Source organism: Crocodylus siamensis, chromosome 1 (assembly GCF_052110815.1).
Source record: "Crocodylus siamensis isolate JL-2025a chromosome 1, ASM5211081v1, whole genome shotgun sequence".
In the NCBI taxonomy this organism is placed as follows: Eukaryota; Metazoa; Chordata; order Crocodylia; family Crocodylidae; genus Crocodylus; species Crocodylus siamensis.
In genome coordinates this window covers 108,017,064-108,040,548 of record NC_143395.1, presented here as the reverse complement: position 1 = coordinate 108,040,548, position 23,485 = coordinate 108,017,064, and the positions used below count along the sequence as shown (strand labels likewise).

At 46.2% G+C, this 23,485-nt stretch overlaps 1 protein-coding gene and 1 long non-coding RNA gene across 2 annotated transcripts in view; one reads left to right on the top strand and one right to left on the bottom strand.

Moving 5' to 3' along the window:
• The window catches only part of LOC149873181 (uncharacterized), a 103,304-nt gene extending 90,730 nt beyond the window's left edge, over positions 1-12,574 (bottom strand). The window contains exon 1 of the long non-coding RNA XR_016441455.1: positions 12,475-12,574. This is a non-coding gene — a long non-coding RNA (uncharacterized LOC149873181). The remainder of the gene's footprint in view (positions 1-12,474) is intronic.
• Positions 10,726-14,932, top strand: OLIG3 (oligodendrocyte transcription factor 3). The gene is made up of 2 exons (XM_090040162.1): positions 10,726-11,122; positions 13,943-14,932. Exon 2 carries the CDS (start codon positions 13,959-13,961, stop codon positions 14,733-14,735), a length of 777 nt encoding a protein of 258 aa, XP_089896288.1. The 5' UTR covers positions 10,726-11,122; positions 13,943-13,958; the 3' UTR covers positions 14,736-14,932.
• Positions 14,933-23,485: the final 8,553 nt, after the last annotated feature.

Sequence of the window (23,485 nt, the reverse complement as noted above, 5' to 3'; positions counted from 1 at the left end):
TTCCTGCAAACATTTTTAAAAAAAATCATATTGTTCTATTCTGTTCAAATCCAGTGCTCATAGCTCCTTCCCTTTTTCTCTGCTCCCCAAAATCCCTTGTTCCATTAGTAGATTCACATACCAAAACTGGTTGACTAGTCCCCAGAGTGAATTTGGGATGTTTTATACAATCACTAAACAGCAGGTCAATTTCAGCTGACACTTATTTATGAAAGCAGAAAGTCTGGTCAGGTAATAAAACAGTCACCTCACTGGGAATATATAGCATTTGATTTGTTCACCTAACATAGTTTTATTGAGAGATTTATTGAACAAAATAAAGATTTCCCTGGCAAACTGTGTTATCAATTGCTCCATATTTTAACTTATTTTGAAAACACTAAAAGCAAATCTTCATTTCCCTGCACAGTGACTACTGTAGGATTTAAACATTATTCAGTGATCAGGAATCAAATGTAGATGACTGAGTAATAGTTTGGAAAACCTGAATGTTCTAGCTATGGGATTTGCATATTTTTAAAGCCTGTGTAGTTGATTTATGTCCAGGTGAAGATTAATTTTAAAAAAGCATGAGCTTTTGGTATGGATCAGTCACCCAAAACTATTTGTATAAAGCACAACATTAATTGCAATATGTATCTACTGTATTGCTGACCAACGATCGGGATGCTAACTGCAGAGGATTTGCAGTATGACAGCTATTTTAAACCCACAGAGACATCCTGATGTTTATGAAAACAGAGGTCCCTTTTTTTGCCCTTGATGTAAAATGGGCTTTAGTGAACGTGAGAATCAGGCTCATGGTGTGTAGTTCTTTCAAGTAAGACCAAGATCCAGATTTCTCTCTCTATATCTGTGTACAGAAAAAAGGAGTAATGGCCCCCAATGCCATAAACAAATCTGCCATTCAAAAAGGCGAGGCTGAGAAATAATGAAGTCAGCACATTAGGACCTAGCCTGCTGGGCTCACACTGCTGAAAGCTACCAGTGGGTGAATTTCCCAGCATTTGGAAACTTTGTCTCAGTTCTGTGGGTTTGCTCAAGTGTGCGATGGCTGTTTGCGAGGGAGCTGCCCCGCTGGGTAGGTTTGCTTTCCTCCCAGCAGCTCAGAAAGGTGAGAGTTCTCCTTCCCCCCCGCCCCCGCAACCCCCAAGTCACCCCCACAGAGACAATGGTTTCTCCAGCAGGTCCTCTCTGCTAGGGAGCTTTCCCCTCTCCCAACTCTCACACTGGGACATTTTTCCACATTTCCAGGATTATGGCCACTTTCACTTAGATCTATGTGTGTTGCCTCCACATACAAAGAAGCACTTGGGGACGGGATTAGTAGGATTAGAAGAGATTCACATATGTCCAGTTCAAGCAATTGGTATTCAAAGCTTTACACTTTCAAATGCCACCAAGAGAGAGAAAAGGAGCTGAGAGCTTGCTTTGCATTTCAGCACCTTCATGAGGGGGACAGTGCTTTTTTATTAGTGTTTAAAGCTGTGGTTACTGGGGATAAATAAATTCTTCTCTGTCTAATCCAGCATGATGCAGTAGCCGCAACCCTCAGCCATAAACCCTTTCACATTGGTAACACTGGTATGTCTTCAGTTTAGTCTAATCAATCATATGTTGCCAAGAAGACAGAGCTAATGCTACTTTCACTGACACAAACTTCTGGCAATATTATCACTGTGTTGATAAGAATGAAGGGATGTCATTCAATTTTGTTTTGTTTTTAGTAACTGATGTTTTCCCTGGTGTTTGGGGGAGAATACAATATATTTTATTTAAGTAAGGAGAGGCCTGATCCCATAACCACCTGTTCCTGGGCATCGGCCTTCAACACGCAAAGTAAATTTGGACCCTTTGTGTGAGGCAGGGATGCAGAAGATCTGCCTCTGCATATGTGTTATGCATGTGTTTTAGAATTGCAGAAGATTTCTAAAAAGATATTTTAAAAAATCTATCTTTTCTCATTCCTGCTTCTGATGTGCTTTCTCCAGAAATACCTCAAAGACACTAAAGATAGGAGATGCCCCATACTACATAGAGCAGGAAGTTTAATTAGCAATCTTTATTGCAAAGTTCATATTTTGCAAAAAACTCCAATTGAGAGCAACATCCTTGTGTGGTGTAGTGTATAAATAGCCATAATAACAAACATCCATGTTTTGCAGTGAGAGATTTTTGGAGCAGAGCAGGTGGAGGGTTTTTTTTTAAATACATTCATGCAATAATTAATTCATTCATTCTTTTGTTCATTCATTCCTGCTCACTAGGATAAAAGCTCTGGGGGAATAACACTCTTTCCTAGGATCTGGAAGGGGGAGAAGCATGTATATTCACATTAAAAAAGATTAAAAGTTTTTTATACCAAACAACTGTTAAAATAACTATAGTTTGAGAGATGTGTAAACTTGTTTGGCAGCTATAAACATAGGCATAAGAATTTACACTAGATGAATAAAATTTGAGCTGAACTGTCACTGAAAAGTTCAGCTAATATTACTTGCCTTGGTGATAGAAAAACTATTAAGTTCTGGTCAAGTTTCTCGTTGAAGATAATGGTCCAATTCTGATCTTACTGGCACTATTAAGAGCCAATGTGTCTCCACTCCTGTGAATAAAGTAATCAGGATTTGAACCAACTTTTGGTTAAACTGCTATTTTTGCAATTCCCAAACTTATCAAAGTCTGCCAATAATGAAAACACATGGGCAGAGGTAGCAGAAGGTTTCTCATAGAGGTTGAGAAAAGGATCTGAATTTTTGGGGTCCTGATACTGTACTGTGCTTTGTAGCATAGAGATGAATATACAGGCATACCTCGTTTTATTGTGCTTCGCTTTATTGCACTTCGCAGATATTGCATTTTTTACAAATTGAAGGTTTGTGGCAACCCTGCGTCGAGCAAGTCTATCGGTGCCATTTTTCCATCAGCATTTGCTCACTTCGCATTTTTTAGCAATAAAGTATTTTTTAATTAAGGTATGTACATTTTTTTTAGACATAATGCTATTGCACACTTAATAGACTACAGTATAGTGTAAACATAACTTTTATATGCACTGGGAAACCAAAAAGTTTGTGTGACTCGCTTTATTGCGATATTTGCTTTATTGCGGTGGTCTGGAACCGAACTCGCAATATCTCCAAGGTATGCCTGTATAGGATTTTAAATGGGCAAAATGCAAATAAATGCATATAAAAAGATCAAATTAAGGAAGTGGCAGGTATGTGTCAAGCACCTCTGCCCCCATATGAACACTTGACAGCTCATGCACAATGGGAGTTGAGTCCCCTGCACATCACATGGTGAGATTTAGTTTATAGAGAGGTGGCAAAATAAGCCAAACTTAAAGCTATTCCACATTTCAGGCCTCTGAGATTTTTGGAAATGAAATTGCCTCCTTGGGTATGAATACAGATAGAAGATAAGTTAATTCAAAGATTTTATTTTAATTAAAACATTATAGCAGTGACAAAATTGCTCATTTTATATCCATATATAACTTTTAAATTCCTATAGTGTTCCCTGACTCCTGTATATTATAGTTTATGACAGTGCCAGTGTGATGTCTCCTCCCTCCATCCAAATTGTTATTGTGGTCTTTTGTGTTAGTCTTTCATTCCCACTTTTCAATGTACATTGTAGGCACTTCCATGCAGAGTTTTAAAGAACAACACATGTTAAGGCCCTAATAGTTGTTAGGTATTTGAAAAAAAAAATCATTATTAATAATAATATCATTAATTGTACTACAAGGATCCTATATTGATAAAGGAGACTATTTGATGAGGGAAAATGTTCAATAGTCAATTGCTTGAGTGACATATTGTGTCTTTTCTTAAACAAAGAGAAGAAAGATAAGACTTCTTTTCTCCTTGTTCTGCCCCATCCCACTTCAAATTCACAAGGGTGCAGCCACACTCCTTACACTTAGAAGGAGCATAGAGGCTTTCCCTGCTAAGGGTGTAAACCGCCTCAGTGAGGGTAAGTGGGGCATGTAGTCTCACTAGGAACGTGCAAAATGCACATTCTCCCTGTGCACCAAGTAGTCTCCAAAATGACTGTTCCCTCTGAGGCACAGTGCCTTCCTGATCTCCCTGGGGGGTGGGTCCTGATTACCCTCTAGTGCAAGGCTGAAGGCACTCTCTGGCTTTCAATAATCACAGAAGTATAGAAAATAGAGTTGGAAGGGACCTCAAAAGGTTGCCTAGTCTATCACCAATGCCTATGCATGTTTAGCTTGCTCTTAAAAACCTCCAATGAAGGACAGTTAGTGGAGGTTCCACTGCTTAACTAACCTTACAGTTCAGAACATTTTACCGAATATCCACCCTAAATCTCCCTTGCTGAAATTCATGTCCTAGGACACTAACACATCCAACCAGTATTTTCCAGGTTTTTATCAAACTGTTGCCTGCTAATACTATGCCAAGTTATTTCACTCAGGTATGTAGGCATTGGTTCATCAATAATATCTATACCACTCCAGTAAGGGAGTTCATTCTCTTGTCAGTTAAAAATGGCTTCAGGCCAGACCTTCTGGGAGCATGACACTGCTACTGATGGGAAGCTAACCTTTTGGTATTTGCACAATGGGTTAATAGCAGGGGCTGACCCCAGAGGAGACTAGTTAAAAGGGAAAGAGAGCATGCTTCATCACTCCTGAATGCTTACAGGCAACTACTTTAAAACAGCATCATTGACTCAGTGGAGACTGCCAGTTCTCTTAGCTGTCATGTAGAGAAAGTTGATCTTGTGATGGACTCGACTGGCCATGCTTATGAACTTATTAAACTTTGACCACTAAACTGGGTTGTGCCATCTTCTCTGTTTCTGTTTGATCTCATCTTCCCTTGGGATCATGCTGAATCATTCTTGGCAAATAAAGCATACTCCTGGGGCTCATAGAAATACTTTCAAAGAGGGCACTTGCCACTTGGAAGATATTTCCAACTGTTATTTCAAAAAATGGAAAGACAGCGTGGTCTAGTATAGTGGTACTTAACTAAATATGGCCCCATGGGCCAAGAAATATGGTGGCAGAAAAGTGATGGTAGCATTAGTTGCTGTGGCTCTGGAAGTAATTCATGCTGCCAGTCCACCACTCCCACACCATCAAATTTCTGGACCCATAGGGAACCCCACAGACTGGATGACACATTCAATTGTTGGTGCACAGGGCCATGTGGCAGCCAAATCCAGCACGTGGGGCCCATCTTCATGCACAATCCCATGCAAAATTGAGCCTGTGAACTGATCCTATCCATAGGATGCTGCCTGTGGACTGGCCCCATGCCATTCATCTGGCCTGCAGGGCCAGAAGGTTAAGCCCCAGTAGTCTAATATATAAGTCACTGGTCTTATTCTGGTGGTCCAAGTTCTATTTGTAAGCCTACTATTGGCCTGGTGGGCACACAGAATCCTCTCTCTGTCCTTCCTGTCTCTGTTCCCCATCCTGTCCTTCACCTGGCCCATCCATTTAGATTGTGAGCGAAATCTAATTCACTTTCTGTAATCTCTTAAAATGTGTTCTATAGCTCACCAACCTCTTCACACAACAGTAATCACACATGTAACTTTAAACACAACCAGTCCCATGGATTTCAATGGGAACACTATAGTCACACACATGCGTAAGTGCCTTTCTGAAATGGGACCTGGATTAGCACACTTGTTTTCTGTGCACAATAATTGCCACATTTAGGTAGATCTCAGAATAAATTTATCCTTTCCTGCATGTGTCAGGTAGTATCCATTATGCTGCAAACTGTCAGGCCAATCCTTTCCTGGGTTAGGGCTTTCTGAATGCCTGCCTTCCTTGTTGAATTTGTGTTTGACATCATTTTCCCCAAGTGCATAATTTTCTATTTATCCAAATGTGTTTAAATTAATAAATGCAGCTAGAATGCATTTTGCCACTATAAATGGCCTAGCTGAAGTCAGTTACAGCTTTAATAAAGATAAGGATGCTGAGTAATTTAAATAAACATGGGGAAAACATTGTTTGAATAGTGTTTTAAATAATAAAGTCATCAAGTACATTCAAAGATTCAAAGCATAATAACTAAAGACTGATAATATTGCAAGGGGCTCAAAAAATTTCCATATTAGATTACTTCACTTTTTAGCAAGTTTGTTCAAAGGCCAGATTCTTGATGTTGATTAGCCCCTTACTAAACATGTAGTCCTATTGACTGCAGTGCTACTAGCCATACAACAAAATACTGGTCACTATCAGGAGGGTGAAGTCAATCCCTAGGCCTATATGACAAAATGGCAGTGCAAGTGTTTGAGTGGGCTAGAAATAATTTCTGGTGCATATTCCAGAATTTGTATGAACTCATTGATTGTAAAAATTCACTTGGTGTATTAAAAAAAAAGTAATTGTTTTTTCTATTTGGCCATCCATACTTTAGAAATACTTAATGGAGAAGTTACTGAATGATGGCTGTTTTTTATTTGGCCTTAATAATGACAATTTTTAATTTAATTAAACTTCCCAGTAATTCTGCAAAATAACTGGATTGCTACAGTTACACTTCATTTTTTTATTTCATCAATACGTGGGCTATGAAAGTAATACAATTTAAAACCACCTGCAAATTACCAGAGAACCACATATCTGTTTTTTCCTCCAACAATTTTGTCTTCTCTCTGTCCTTTTTTTATTTTCAGTTTATACTGTTATTTATGTTTCCATTCACCCACCTAAATAGCCACTGAAGAAATAAGAAAAGATTCTGGAAAATGTCAGTGGAAAAAGCTCAGAATGAAAGCTGATATTTAGGGAAGGCAAATAGAAACCTGGATATGTACCACTTTTAAGTAGCTTGAGGGACAAAGAATGGAAAGGCAGAAAATGTAAACATGTATTGTAAAATCCTGGCATCACATATTTAAAATATGTAAGGCTTTAATATGTATAGAGAGAATAAAGGCAAAAGAGAAATTAATTAAGACCTCCGAGACTTATAAAGTCTATGAAAACTGGTCCTAAATCCAAAGTAAATTGGAGGTTTGCCAAATACTGTCAGAATTTGCCTATTATGGATATATAAAGAACAAATGCTAACCACAACTATTTTTATAACTGATAAACCAAATAACTATGATACAAACACCTTCCAAATGTGGGAGATAATGCTAGTTTTCCCAAGCATCTAAGAAATAAATTCTCTAATGGATGCATAACGAGCAACTGTGACTGGTATTTGTTCTTTTGAAAAACCCAAACACAGCAAAATATTTCACTGTCAATTAATACCTTGGAATATCTAACAGTTTTACAGACACTCAGATTGATTTACCATAATCCTTTCATTTTCATATAAAATTAAGGGGTCTTTAGTGCAAGGCAAAATACATTAATGGAATGCAAACTGTTGATTCAGTGCTTGTATTTGTTTACAGAAATTAATTTCAAGCCATTCACAGCAAATGTCATCAAGGATTAGTAATTCATAAAGCTCAAATAAAACTAATTAGACTTTGGAAACTGGCTTCTAACATTGTCACTATGTTAACAAAGTCCAAAAAAATCTATATTGTCTCTAAATCTTGACAATCAATGATGACAATCTGGATTTAAATCTAGAAAGAAAACTTCAACCTCAGTGGGCTGTACTGAAGAGAAAGTAGTTACTATCTACAATGTAGGTGTCATTTTGTCTACTTCACAATATCCAGTAATGGCCTGATCTGGTATTAATTTCACAGGAGCTTTGGCCCAGACAAGGACTTCAGGATTAAACCCTAGCAACAAGGCCCAATTTTTGCCCTGACTTTTTCTCTCAATGTCAGTGAGACTGAAAGTGTACAACCCAGAAGAGAAAAAAATTGCTTTTTAACTGAAATAAGGTTCTGTGCCTGATCCTACTGTCACTGCAGTCAACTGGAATTTTGACCCCGGCTTTAAAACAGAATCAAATCTATCAAATAGGAAAATAAGTTTTTAATGACCACAAGAATTATATAGCCTTTCAAACTATGCAATTCTGATAAGAAGATAGCATAAAATACCAATCTAACCATAATTCAGCAACACATAGAACACAGCACAAGAAACTTGAATTCATTAGTAAAATGCATGTTTTCAAAATAACATGCATATTTATCACACTACATGATTACAACCTATTTTTAGCAATATTTATCTAAATAGGAGGGGGTGTCTTCTTTCTTTCTTTCTTTCTTTCTTTCTCTTTCAATATTACTCAATAAAATAGTAACAATATCAAATTTAAATCATTTAAAAATTTAAATAATCTTTTTGATAAATGTTTTGTTCAAAGCACAGTTTTAAAATGTCTAAGTTAAAGAAGAAGCAAAGCTCAGACATTAAAAATAAGTAAAGCTAAATAACATCCTAAAAGGCCCACAAAAATACAAAAAAAAAATACATTATGTCACTTTGATCAGACACTCTTTATATCAGGGATCGAAATTTACATTCCATGACAGGACAAAACTACTAATAGAGTCAAGAGATGCTGAATGTAATGCGCCTCCACACTAATCACAGAGGGAGGAAACATCTCATTTTCATCAGCAATTGTACAAAAAACTCAAAATTAGGCATAGTTCATAGTCAATTTGAAATGCATTCTTTAATCAGATAAATGATGTCTAAAGAAAATCTTAACTTCCACTCCTATCTAGGTGGAAAAATCCACTTCAAGCTACCTCTAAAATCAGAACTGCATAAGAAACCTGCAAATTGTAACCAGCCATGCTGTTTAGGCATCATTAAAATTAAACTTCCAGATCTGCCTCTGGATTACATTTCATATGTATTTATATAAGTAGCATTTAGGCTATTCTGGAATTTCCTCAAATCCAGTAAATATGACATGCCACACAATATAGTTCTGCATTTACCTCACCAGACAACATTTCTGTTCCTCACCAAATCTGTCTCCCTTTAACAAGATGCGGATCAAAAGGGGAGGAAAATGTTAGACATTTTAGCACAATTTGGCTCCCATAATTTCTCTCTCTCCCCACCCAACATTTGCCATTATTAAAGCACTTAACTGTCTGGCTTTATGAGTCCTATGGCCTAATTCTGATCTTACTAATGTCAGTGGAAGTTTTGCTATTCATTAAAATAGAAACAAGATCAGGTCTTCAATCCCCTTCTTAATTCTGTCCAAGACCAGGTTGCTAAATTGTTAAAAATGGTTTCCTAATCCACACATTAGAAGGTCTGCCAGTTGTTTGTGAGTACTTAATACACAATATATGAGTATATAAGAGTATGAAACATTGCTTTGCACATACACACACAGACATCCAACAAGTAGGGATGGTTACAAATTTCAGGAAATGCTCTTGCCCTGCAAAAATTAAGAAAAAAAGAAAATCCTCTTTTAAGCTTTCTATAGAAGGCCATAATTTATGTTATGTTTAAATAAAAAAGGTCTACTGACTGGGGGGAGGCTTTATTATATTAGCATATTCCAACGGGGCTAATAATGGTTTGATCATTCAATCAATCTAAATTGTAGACTGCTATAAAAATCTTTCTAACTGCCATTTGTTTCATTCATCTATACTTGGGCATAGCCTCGTGTTGTGTGGAAGAGAGAAAGAAGCCATCAGTCACTCTGGTTTGTGGCTAGATTTATAAACCAGAAGTTTATTTTGCCGTTAATTTTTTTTTTCTGACTAATCTTGCACTAGTTGCTGATGTGGCCAGTGACAAGAAAAACAGCCCATATATCACCCACGTGGTTAGAATATATTGATTTTCCTTCTTTCGGATGTAAAAACAAAACCCAACCCCCCCCCCAAAAAAAAAAAAACAACCCAACACCTCGGAGCTTGAAAAGGGAAAAGATTTGAACCTCTGGAAACTGTAAGGAGCCGGCCAGAGCTGAGAAGAGCAATCGCCCTGCGTGCAACTCAGGTCTCGGAGCACTCCAGAGATTTCAAATGATAGGGAAGACACGGGTGTCCCGGGAAGAAGTCTACCTTGGATATGTCTTGGGTATTAGCTTGGACACTAGGGGTAAATTGATTTCAAGGAAACTCCCCAGCCGTGGCTGGCTGCTGAGCGAGCAGTGGCGGGCTCCGCCTTGGAGGCTGGAGGGTGCGGGACGCGAGCGGCCTGCAGACAGGGACCCGGGGCGCGGGGCAGATGTGCAGGGAAATTGTTCGGGGAGGATGATCATGGTCCCAGCCCTCACCTGAGCATCAATGGCAGTGTCTGCGGCTCGGTGTGCTGGCTGGGCGGCTGCTGTTGGGAGGGGACGTGAAACCACAGGGACAGCAGCGCTTGCGAAGGCAGCAGCCATCCTCGGGGCAAGAAGGACGGACAGACTTCCCCCGGGGAGGGGGGTGGGGGGCTGCTTCCTGCTGCTTCTTTCCCCCAGTCTGCCCATTACAGCCCCCGGTTTTCAAGTTCCCTGCAGGGCTCCGGCTTTCTCACCCGCTCTGCTCCGGCCAGGCACAGAGCAAGCCCGGTAGGGTCTGAGAGGGAGGAGGATGGAAACACTTAGCCAGCTTGACACCTGGAAAAGCTGCCCCTCTGTATCAAAGGGGGAGTCATCGGCCTCGAGCCCTCCAGGCACTCGGATCTCAGAAGCAGCAGCCAAGTGCTTACTAATCCCCCTCCTCCACCACCCCCACCACCCCCTTCGCCTTTTTCACTCCCCCTCCAAAGCTGGGCTGTACCTCCTGGACAAGCCTCCCCTGCCACTAATGTCAGTCTGTCCCCTCGGGAGAGGACCGGCCGCTGCCCTGAGTCCAGGAGCGGGCCACCCAGGCGCCCCTGGGGCGGGCTGCGGGTCTTTTCGAGGCTCCGACTCGGCTGGGAAGCCGGGACCCGGCGCTGCCTCCGCATGAGCAGAAAACAGTACGTCCAAGTGTGAGGACACCTACGGCCGCCCGGGGAGCGAGCAGGCGCCCGGCTGGTCCCGAGCAGCGAGTTCTCCTGGTGCAACATCTGGAGGGGGGCCACCGGGCACATCTGGAACATCTGGAGATGTTCCCCCGCTGCGCCGCCGCCGCCGCGCTCCTTCCCCTCCACCGCCCGGGAAACTCACCGGGCAGGGACGATTCACAACCCCTCCGGGACCTCCCTGTTAAGCCGCTGCTGAGGGTTTAGCTGAAATCACCCGCCCCGGTTTGTTTCTGCGAATCGCTTCTTTAAATTTGGTGGCAATTGCTTGTTTCCCTCGGTAGGAAAGTTTTGGAAAGACAGGGTGGGATGGGGATCTCTTGGGATGTCTTTTGGCCCCAGTGCAAGAAGTTAACTAGTCCCCTGGGTAGTTTTGTTTTGTTTTTTCCCCCCCGTGGTTTATTCGCTGGGCTGGGAAGGGGTGGGCGGTCAGCGGGTGTATTTATTATTCAGCGCCTGATAGCCTTAAAAAGGAATTTATCGTTTGAGAAGAGTCAGGTTAAGGAGAGGTTGGTGGATACTATTCAAATAACTTTCGCACGAAATATGCCAGCCTGCAGAAAGAGTTTCCAGCGCTCTCAGCACCTCCTAACTACGCTGAGAGGGAATCCGGTTCCTTTGCTGTCTGCTGTAATATATTGCCCTGAACAAGGAACAACCCGCCACATCTCTGGATCGAATTAGTTCCCTCAATTGAGCCTAACGAGCAGCAGTTTTGCCTTCAGCGTTTCTGTCTTTCTTTTGCTACGTGCTCCGCTGCCAGATGCGGGCTTGCAGGCGGTAATGACCGTCAGCAGGCTTTCCTTTTCCTCCACAGACATTTTCCTCAATCCAATCGGATGAAAGTGCCCGGCCCTTCCTGCCTTCTCTGTTGGGCTCTTGGAGCCCCTTGAAGGTTTTACAAGCACTCCGGTGAAAAAGAGCTTGGGCCCTGCCTGCCCAAGGGATGCGCAGAAGAGACGTCTCCCCTTCCCAGCCCATGCCCTCGTGGCAAACTCCCCTGGAAGTCTTACTGTCCCGTCTGGAGCAGTCAGCACGTGTTAAAGTTTCTGCAGGGCGGGTTAGACCGTGCGAGTTTCCAGGCTGCCTCGGTCACACCAAGTCCCCGCTGGTCCCCCTCCCCGCCCCCCGCAATCAGCGTGTAAAGAGCACACACAAATCAATCGCAGGCCACCCCGGGGGCTGAGCCGCCTCTGGGAACACCTTGATCTGTGCAAATCCTCGTCTCACGTGGGCCAAACTGCACTCGGTTTCCACAAGCAGGCGTGTTGGTGGCAGGATCCTGCCCCTCCCCCTCCCAGCGCCCTGCTTTCCCTTCCCGGGAGGATGGAGAGCACCCCCCGCCCAAGCCCCTCGCCCCACATTGCTGGAGCTCAGCTGCAGAGGCTGCCTCCGCGCCCACTGGCATTGCACTTCACCCAGGCGGTGCTCACAGAGCGGCATGAAGACAACATTTTCCGGCATAGACGCAGACTGTCAGCCCCTGACAACCCCGGCACATTTATAGCCCCCCCCCCCCAGCTGCATCTGTTACCAGCGGAGCAGGCTGAAACCAGTGCATGGAGCCGGTTACTTACTATAGCAAACACCGATCCTTCCTCCCTGAGCTTTCGCTTGCAATATTCTCTCCCTCGCTGGCTTGATGTTTGCCTGCCTCTGTCCAGTTCTTTTGTGCAGCCTCTCAGTCCAATTCACAGATGACTTCCTCCCCACCCCCCTCCTCCCCCAACACCTTAGTAGCTTACATTACTCAGTGAATCCAAAGAAAATACTTTGAGAGCTGGAAATACGACCTGCTCTCCCTCCTGATCAGCTTCTGCTGCCACCCTTCCGAATCAACCAGGAAAAGAAAAGAAAAGGAAAAGGAAAAGGAAAAGGAAAGAAAAATAATTGAAAGCTCCAAAACAAAATTTAAAAAAAATCCTTGTCACACAAACAGATTCAAAGTTTCCTATTTATCTTAATTGCTTTCCTTAAACAACCTCCCCTTGTTTCGCCAAGGGAAAAGCAAAACGATAGCAAAGAGAGAGATGCATAGCCAAGTATTTTTTTAAGAGGTTTTAAGGGGAAGGCTATTTGTGGGTCGGATAAGCCACTAATAATTACTTTTTTTAGACAAAGCAACCAGAGGCAGGCAGTTCAGGTACAATGCGATGGAAAAGGGCCCTGCACAGCTCCTCCCAGGTCTGACAAACGAGATGAGCAAGATGGGTGGAAAACGAAAGGCAAGGGGGAAAGGCCATACTCGGAGAAAGAAATTCAAAACTTAAAACTATTGTTTTCTTTTGGGGTTGGGGAGAGCAGGACACAGCAAAAGAGAAAGAGAGAGAGAATAATAAACAAAGCAAGGCATACCCCCGTCCTTCCTCCAACAGGACTTCCCCCACCAGGTTACCTAACGAGGAGATGCTAGCCTGAAAAATTACCCCAAGCAAATACACATCCCAAGCAGACCCTTTGCTCTTTCTACTGTATAGTAGATGCGGCTTTATACTGGAAATTAGAAACAGGGGGAGGAGAAGGCGTGAACACGGAGCGATGAGTGCGTGTTGTCAATCAGAGGGGTTTTGTGTCTCCTTGACTCCTGATGGTCCATGGCTGAGGTGTCCCAGGGTGGCACCACAATGCATATGAATAGGAGTCCTTGCTAAATGGGACAGTCAAAGCGCACCGCCCTGAATAATGGCACGTCATCCTAACAAGACCATTATAGATAGGAGGGCTCCTTTTGTCTCTTTTCTCTGCTGCAGCTCTATAAAAGCCCCTCTTTTTCAGGCTGAGGTTAGTTCAAGCATACACCAACCAGCTCTCCTGTAAACAGGCTGAATCACCAGAGAGCGGAGGAGAGGGGAAGATTAGGGGCGAGGGGAGAGTTTCCTAGCTTTGTGTGTGTGCGCGTGTTTGTCTTTTCTTCCCAGAGCCAGCAGTTTCTCTGGTTGTTTTTAAGAAGAGCAAGCCCACTGCACCCACTCCAGAGCAGGGCAGACTTTTCTGGCTCAGGACCCCCAATACAATGAATTCTGACTCCAGCTCTGTTTCCAGCAGAGCTTCCTCACCAGACATGGAGGAGATGTACCTGAGGGATCACCACCACCACCACCACCACCACCACCACCACCAGGACAGCAGGCTCAACTCGGTCTCCTCCACCCAGAACGACCTGGTGCAGAAGATGTCCGGGGAGGGCCTCTCCAGAAATGGCTCCAAGGCAGGAGGGGAGGGCAGCAAGTACAAAATCAAGAAGCAGCTCTCGGAGCAGGATCTGCAGCAGCTGAGGCTGAAGATCAACGGGCGGGAGCGCAAAAGGATGCACGACCTCAACCTGGCCATGGACGGGCTGAGGGAGGTGATGCCCTACGCTCACGGCCCGTCCGTGAGAAAGCTCTCCAAAATCGCCACGCTCCTGCTGGCCAGAAACTACATCCTGATGCTCACCAGCTCCCTGGAGGAGATGAAGAGGCTGGTGGGGGAGATCTACGGCGGGCACCACTCCGCTTTCCACTGCGGGACGGTGGGGCACTCCGCCGGGCACCCGGCGCACGCAGCCAGCACCGTGCACCAGGTGCACCCCATCCTCGGCAGTGCCTTGTCCTCCGCCAACACCTCCACCTCCCTGTCCGCCTCCCTGCCCGGGATTGGCACCATCAGACCCCCTCACTCTTTACTCAAGACTCCCTCCACTCCTCCCGCCCTCCAGCTTGGCAGTGGCTTCCAGCACTGGGCAGGCTTGCCTTGCCCTTGCACTATCTGTCAAATGCCACCTCCGCCCCACCTGTCCGCCCTCACCACGACGAGCATGGCCAGGATCTCGGGAGAGTCCAAGGACCTACTGAAGTGACTTTTGCAAGCCTTTGGAGCTCGGCCTTGGGCCCCAGGTCCCTGAGATGGTGGCGCAGCCAAGAAGTCCTGTGCTCGCATGCATGCTTCTTCGCCTCGGATCCCCGCCCGTGCGGCCCCCGCACTGACACCTGATCTTGTCCAAACTGCAGTTGTTGTAACAAGGGATTAGTGTAGTAAGGACCTTGCAAAGGTAATGTTTTAGTTGGATTTTGGCCTATGTTCTCTTCTTATGCTAAAACAGAACGACATATATATATATATATATATATATATATATATATATATATATATATATATATATATATATATATATATATATATATATATATATATATATCCCTGTTGTCAAACACAAAAATGTAAATATTTCCTTAAAATGGATGCAACAAAAAAAAAAAAAAAAGAAGAAGAAGAAGAAGAGAGAGGGAGACATGGTTGTCATTGTGCTGCTCACAGCTACAAAGAGACGGTGCGTTGGTTTGGGGTTTGGGGGAGATTTTTTTTGTTTGATTGATTGATTGATTTTGTTGGTTTGAGGGTTTCGTTTGGGTTTTTTGGTTTGTTTTTGTTTTCTCTCTTTAAGGGCAACATTTTCCATCCTGGGACCTCTTTCCCTGCTCCCGGCCGGGGCCTGAAAGCTAGCGATGACTCTCAACCCTCTGATACGATGTAGCTCCCCCAAATGCATGCGTGCTTATCACTAAACCTTGTTTAAACATGTTGTACTGGCCACGGGGCCGTTTTCCTTGTAACAAGGATTTACTAGTGAATTCTCGAAAAGTATTTCGCAAGTTTTCTTTTCTTTCCCCCCCCCTCGCCTGTGTCTATATGAAAGCAGAAAGGGAAATAGTGCAAGCCCCCCTCCCTCCCCAGCAGCCCCCAAGTCTCTTTGGCCAAGTCCTGCCAGCAGTGCAGTGTGTGGCTGGGCTGGCTGCATCGCCCACCGCTTCGCTCCCTTGCTCATTTTTCTGCATGCAGGGTCGGATTGGTCACTGTGTTCCTACATTTGAACCTTCTCGTTGTTTTATGCTTTGCTTTGTTTTCCTGGGCATTTGCTTGAAATATTTTGTTAGGACCTCAAAGACAACGACGTGTCTTTATTTTTTATATATTCTTGATAACTATCGATATATTTATTATTCACCAGTGTTTCTGGATGAGATTTCCAAATAAAAACAAAATGAAATAAAAGTTCTGGTTTTACCTTTGTGTGGGGACTCTTAAGACAAGAAAGGGGGAAAAGCATTTGCCTGGTATTTTTCCCCGCGACTTTCCTCGGTAAACTGGAGCGGGCTGGTAAATCTGGTTTGTGACTAACAAGAACTTCTTTAAAATAGCAATAAAAAGAGAAGGGATTGTCCAAATACTCCTTCACCGCCCCTCCCGCCCCCGCGTGTGTGCAAATTAATTGCTTGACTTGCCGTTTTATTTCATTTTTATACCGCGTTGAAGATCTTTATGAATTCGTAAACGAATAGCTACAAAGTGACTTGCGACAGAAAGAAGTCTCATTGGGCGAAAAATGCAGGTGCATTTAGGATAGCGGAGTTAAACTTTGTAACTTTGCTTTCTGCTCACATAGCATTTATTTTTCAGGAGAAAGTTTTAAAAAGGAATCTGTCATTTAAAAAAAATACAAATCATTCCTTTGTCAAAATTAGAATAAAATATATTTTAAGACATATTTGCATTTCTAAGATGTGCCTAACTTCCTCGTTTCTCCCTCATTTATATCAAGATTGTTGTTCTGGGTTAAGAGAACAGTTTTTTTCATGATCCAAAGAAAAGAATTCATTACTTACTGCGCATAAACTGCGCATTAATAACATCGGGAAATCATTGTCCTTCCCCCTCTGCCCCTGCTAACACCACTTCATGTTGCTCTCCATTAGACAACGTACTCATTCTCCCAGAGAGATTTGCTCTCTGACTTTTATTGTGCTAACTTTGTCTTATGTTCAGAGACTTTGTGAAACTATTCGCCCCGTACCCTTAAAACAACAAATTTGAGGTTTCTGAGGACTTGCAAAGAAGTTTCCTAGAAGGGATTTTGAAGGACAATAGAGAGTTATAGTTCATGTTCAGATTTAAAAAACAGTGCATCAGAAGTGAGTTTCCTGGCGGGGATAGAGGAAGAAACAGAGGGGTGAAGCTGAATGCTGTCCATTGGAAACAGAGTCTGCTTTTTGGAACTCAAAAGCTGAAGTGAAGAGAAGTAGATGTGTTGTGGCATGGGGAGATTATTTCCACTGCCTTTAGGCAGACAAATGGGAAGATAATGGTCTATTTCCCATCGGTGATTCATTCCCCTGGGTGATGAAGGAGCTGTCGAGGAGTTAGGTGAAACCAGCACGGGGAACTCCCCAGAGCCTAAACCTCGGAAAGTTTTGCATTCACAAGGTCTGGATCTAGAAACAAATACATTGAAACAACCTGTCCGATGCATCCTTAATAACCTCCAGCCAGTTAACTGAGCTGACTGCCAAAAGTTATAGCAAATGATTCTCCGTGAAACCCTTCCCCACCGCCAGTTAGAGCATATTCTCAATAAGGACATTTTGCAGTAACGAACAGTGCTTTTTCTTTCTTTCTTTCTGCTTTCTCGGGTTTCTGTCTGCTTCTTCCTTTACATAGAAACCCACAACACCAGCTATAGTGTCTCCTCCTCTGTTCATTCTGTCTTCAAAAAACGCAAGGGCCAGCATATACCTTGTGTGACCCCTTAAAAAATTTTTCCCCCACTACAATTCATATGCTTTTAAGATATGAGTAAGAAGCTGTCGGGGCTGGAGCTGGCCAGGGCGGAGTTCAGAAAAGTTGAAGCTGTGGCAAAGTGAGAGCAAACCCTGAACCCAGCGGATCCGAAATCACTGGTGAATAAATATGCCAGGAGCTGGGCCACTGGGACCAAGGGTGGGACACACTTCTGGTGCAGGCAGAGGGGAGCCCCCACGAGTCAGGCTGCTAGGGAGGGTTCCTGGGGCGATCCCGTTGCATAGCAGGTAAGCAAAATGTGGGTTTCGATGTGTGTGTGGCAGGGTGCGGATATGCATTATTTCAGTGGGGTTTTGGAGACGGAGCTGAGCTGGATCCTGGGAGGTGGGAGGGCAGATAAGCAATCTGGGGAGGTGGGGGGAGGAAAGACCCCAGGTCTCGGGCTCTTCTCAGCCAGCAACTGCAAACGCCGGGTAAAGGGGCAGAGCCTGCCCCCTGTAGGCCAGCCAGGCTCCCCCTCTGTCTGCGGGGTGTCCCCGGCCCCAGCTGCGGCATCAGTGCTACTCCCCGGGCACAAGGAGAGAGGGGCGCAGAGCGGAGTTGCGGCCCGGTCTTCATCGACGGAAGGAGGGAAGGGAGGAAGATCCTCAAGACATAAAAAAATGAGGAAAGGACTTCAGGAAATCATCTAGTCCAACCCCTGGTCAAAGCAGGACCATCCCCAACGCGATCATCCCAGCGACAGCTTTGAAGCTAGGGCTTAGAAACCTCCAAGAATGGAGATGCCACCACCTTTCTGGGTAACCTGTTCCAGTCCTTTGCTGCCCTCCTCGTGAGCAACTTTTTTCCTAATATCCAACCTAAACCTCCCTTGCTGCAACTTGAGCCTATTGCTCCTTGTTCGTCATCTGCCCCCTCTGAGAACAGTCCAGCTCCATCCCCTTTGAACCCCACTTCGGGCAGTTGAAGGGTGCAATTAAATCCCCCCTCAGTCTTTTCTTCCCCAGACTAAACAAGCCCAGTTCCCTCAGCCTCCCCTCACAAGTCGTGTTCCCCAGCCCTCATTTCCCCGCACCCTACCAAATCCCCCCTCACTTCCTTAACAGCACCCTCCCCCACTCTGCTCCTCAGGCCCCAGTGGCTGCAGGCAGGTAGTCAGCCGTGGGATTTTCCATTGCCAGTGTATCCCCCACCCCCTGCCCCCTTCAATCCCTTGCACACCCGTCCCTTCCTTCTCCCACGCCGGTGGTGCAGCCCCGCCGGCTCTGGGGGCTGCGTGGGGCGCGGGGCATGGGGGCGCTGCGGGCAAATGGCCTCGACCCGTCTGCTACTTGAGAGGGGGGAAAGGAGGGAGCCCCCTGTCTTTGATGCTCGAGCTGATCCCAACTTCACACGCCCGCAGGCCTTGGTGTGACTGTCTGCTCTCTTCCCCCGTGGGGCGCGGGCTCCCCTCCCGGGCCGGATGTCAGACAAAGGGGCTGCCCGGGGCTGGGGTCGGCTGCAGACCCCCAGGGAGAGAAGTAAAGGGCTGGGGCAGGAGCTGCCCAGAGCTTGCCCTCAGTGCACGAGCAGCTGATGAGCAGAGCCCACGCGCTGCCCCTGAGGCCCAGCCTCCCAAGAGCTCAGATCGGCAGCAATCCTCTAGCTCCGGAGGCAGCCCCTCCTTCCCGGGGGAAGCCGCCCAGGAGCCCCCTTGGTTATTATTATTCACCCGCTCCAGCCTCCCCCTGCGGGGACCCTGGTCACGCACCAGCCAGGCCAGGTCCGGCGGCCCGGCCTTGGCTCTCGGCTCTGCCCCTAGCCCGCCTGGGCACCCAGGACATCAGCCCCGGGGGGCAGAGAGAGACAGGGATTGAGGGGGGGTGCAGATCTCCAGCCCAGAACCGAGCCAGGCCCTGCCAGGTTGGCAGAGCAGGGTGTCAGCGGTCAGGGGCCGTGTGTGGGCAGCACGTCTGCCCTGGGAGGAGCGATGCCACTCGTGTCCTCAGGGCAGAGGAGCCCACGCAGCCGGATCACGGCACCTGGGCGGTCTGGAGGTCATTCTGGTGGTCGGCTCGTTGTTCTTGTTGGGTCCTGGGGTGCCCCCCTCCCTCCCCAAGTTTTCAGACCTTCATTTTAATCCGTCCCCGGCTTTGCACGTTGCGGGGCGCGGGGAGCCGCGGGGGGACCAGCACCACCACGCACAAGTAGGAGCGGGGCCGCTGCGTCCCGGGGGCTCGGGGAGGGAGGCTCTCGGGGCCTTGATCTTTGGCAGCATTTTTTTTTTCGTTTTGGAGATGGACGGAGGAAGTAACTTCAGGGAAGCTCGTTTGTGGGGAGCTTGTCTGGGTGGCTCAGGGACGCGAGGGGGTCAGAGAACCGCCCTGCCCCTTACCTGAAGCCGCAGAGAGAGAGACAGACAGACAGACAAGACTGACGGGTGGGATGGGGGAAGCCGCGGGCTCTTTCCCGGCGCTGCGCGGGCGGGGGGGGGCCCGGCCGCCGCGACCGGGAGGCCTGGCTGGGGACGCGGCCGCAGCTGTGGCCGGGGCCGGGCGCTCGGGGCTGTTCCCCCGGCCGAGCCTGCCTTGAAATACAGCCTCGGCGGGAGCAGCAGCTGGGAGTGGCGCCCGCACCACCGCGCTCCCTGGCGCGGCGTGAAGCAGCCCCGGGGCAGCCCCCAGGGGGCGGTCGGGCCGTGGGGGGAGCTCGGGGTTGCCCCGAGGGGGGAAGGAAACGCCCGGCGCGGCCCCCATCTCGCCTGCGGCGCCCAGGCTGCCCGCGGGCTCCTGACCTGCCCGACACCCGGGCCAGGGCGCCGGCTCCGCTCCCCCCGGCTGCCCCCTACGGGCGGGGGGGTGTCCTCTGTGTGTGTTTGCTTCTGTGCGTGTGCGCCTGTGTCTGTGTACGTGTGCGCCTGTGTGTGTACTGTCTATGAATCTCTGTGTCTCTGTGTGTGTACTGCCTATGCATCTGTGTGCGTGTGTGCGTCTGTGTCCATGTGTGTGTCTGTGCTGTGTGCTGCGCGTGTTTTTTGTGTGCTGTGTGTGCGTGCGTGTTACGCGTATCTGTGTGTGCGCCTGTGTATGTGCCGTAGGTCTGTGTGGCTCTGTCGTGCGCCTGCGTGTGTAGGCATTGTGTCTGTGCGCGCGCGCGCGTTGTGTGCGTCCGTCCGTGTGCGCGGGGCGTGTCTGTGAATGTCTGTTGTGTGCGCGTGTTGCATCTGTCTGTGTGCGTGCGCGCGCGTGTGTGTGTCAGTGCGTGCCCGGGGAGGGTGGGCAGAGGGTAACGCGGAGTAATTGCGGTAGCTGGGTAGAGCCACCCTCCACCTGCTTCACTCAGCTGATCTCCGCCTGCAGCGCAGCTGATACCACACACACACACACACACACGCACGCACGCACGCACGCAGACACACTTGACAAAACTCTCCCTCCTCCATCCCCCTGCCGGAGCCTCCTCCCATCCGTGCCCCCGGGTGGGGGTGACAAGCCAGGGCCCCTCTCTTCTCTGCTGCCGGGAAGGAAAAGAGAAGTGTGTGGTGGGGGGATATTTCCTTTGATTCATACCGAAATAAAAAGAAGAAATAGCAGCAGTACTTAGCTTCATTGCTTCAACCTCGAGATTTATTGGCGAGGAGGTAAACCCTGAGCCGGGCTGAGCTCGGTAATTCACATGGCCCGTCCGTTATTACCAAATGGGGATATCGTTTTTCTTTGATCCTTTCTTTTTCTTTTCTTTTTTTCTTTTTTTTTTTTTTTGCCACGGGCTGTCACCGCCTCCCCAAGCACGAGCTGCTGCAGCGGGGCAGTATCTCAGCCCCTTGTGCAGGCACCTCACCGCTTTAGTGACTTCTCCAAAAGTTTGGAAAGAAACTGAATTCTTGCTTCTTCTTCTTTCTTTCTTTCTTTCTCTCTCTCTCTCTTTTTTTTTTTTTGCTTTCCTACCAAAGCAGAAGTGATGCCGCGCGGTACTCAGCTTCCCCGCCCCTCCCCACAGCAGAGACAAGGGGCGAGATCCTGAGCGGGTGCCCATGCTTTGTGCTGAGGGGGAGCTCACTGCTCGGGGGCCCCAGGCAGGCTGCGTCCTGGTGGGGGGAGGCCGGAGCCACGGGACTGCATCCCGGACAGACCCAGCACGAGCTCTGGGTCCTGGGCTCTTAAATGACCAGAGAAGCTTCTCTTTCGCGATCTCAAACTCCCTGGCTTCTGCTGCCGAGAATAACACTGGTTTGGTTTTGGGGGTTCCCCCCCCCCCCCACGATAGTTTTCTGCTTCTCTTTTTCTTCTGTAGAGTTTATCTTCGCTCCGTTTCAGAGGAATTAATCCAACTGTTTCAGGGATGTATTTGGTAGCCGTGTTGGTTGGGACAAAAAGCAACGCAAACCTCTCGAACTCTCGGTTCAGAGATTATATGTTTTATTAGACCAACTGTTCATTAGTTGGTCTAATAAAAGTTATCATCTCTGAACCAAGCATTCTAGAGGTTTGCATTTCTTTTAATCGGGCTGTATGATTCATCAGAAATACACATCGATGCTGTCAATCCACACAGGTCTTGTGTATTTCTCAGCACTGATTACTCGCTGCAAGCCCCAATTTTCCATCTGTATTCCTTTACAGTGTATTAGGCAGACAAGATTCTTTGGGTAGCGGTGGTATCTTTTATTAAACCAACTAAATAGCTGGAAAACTTGTTCTTTGCAAGCTTTCAGGCACAAACACTCTTCTTCAGGCATAAGGAGAGTCTGTATATTAACGGACAGAAAACACTAATATAAGGCACTAATAGAATGGAAAGAAAAAGAAAGTTGCCCAACAATATTCACCATTCCTCTAGGCTCAGCTCTGCCTAGGAGAGAACCCTTGGTAAACTAAATGCTTCCACCTTGTCCTGGTTTAATCTGATTCATCTGCAACTGCCTCTGTTTTTATTATTATTTTTAAGTAAAGTGAATATGTGTGTGTATGCATCATGTGTGCTGTGTGTGTTGGTTGTATGTGTGCATAAGGCTGTGTGCATGTGTGTGTTGTTTGTGCATGTGCACACATTCTGAGTGTGTTTGCGTGTCTGCTCGTCTGTGTGTGTCTGTGTGCGTGCATGAAACTTTAAAGTGAACATTGGTTAATTCACACCAGAGGGGAGCTTGGGATTTCAGAAATAATGTCTCTTAGTAATTAATACTTCCCTACATTGTAGAAACAAGCGTTTCTAATTTAGAGCGCAAAAGTGTTTCATCCGTTGGATCAAGACACAGGTCAAGAAGAACTACAGAAGATGGCAGAAGAATAAAGACAGTACTGAAGGCTGTTCGTCCCGACCCAATGGTTTTGCCTTCCTCCTGCCTGTCAATTTAGGCCTGATTCACCACATTTTTTTCCTGGCCAGGTCAGCTGCACCTATGCAAAGTAAATACCTGTGAACCTGGTGGGTAGATTTGATGTGAAGATGACTTAAAAATAGGGGGACAATATGTTTCATGGAAATCTAATTTAATTTAGGGATAAAAAAACTGAGGAAGCTTTTTGAAAATTCATTTTGCTTGATGTTCTGCATTTTGAAAAATGTCAACCAGCCAAAATCTGCTTGGTGTAAGTGGAAAGAATTTTATGAACTAGTAGGTTGTCAGTGTACAGTCAAGTCCTGCCAGTCTAAGATAGTATCTGACAGCAGGGGAAAGACTGTCGGGAAACCTAGCCACTTTTATCATGGAAAGACCACATTCAGCTTAACCCCCGCCCCCCCAATATAAAGCTAGCAAAATAGGCATGAGCGACAGTCATAGGGACTCAGGACCTGATCCTGATATTACTTCAACTAATGTAATCAATAAAAACTCCATTTTGAAGGCAATGCTGATGTGAGATCAGAATCAGGCCAGAAAGACCACTAATTTTAAGAACAGGTACAAGCAGGAGCAGCAGCCATAATACCATTTTTATCTCAGTCATGATCTGGAGGAGGCACTTTTATAGATGAGAGGGTATTTTATTGGTATTTAAATATTAGTACATATGGCTTTCATGATCATTGCACAGACGTTTGGTTATACAT

Bases quoted from the DNA above. Each gene is read 5' to 3' on its own strand.
- OLIG3 (XM_090040162.1), top strand. From the start codon at position 13,959: ATGGAGGAGATGTACCTGAGGGATCACCACCACCACCACCACCACCAC.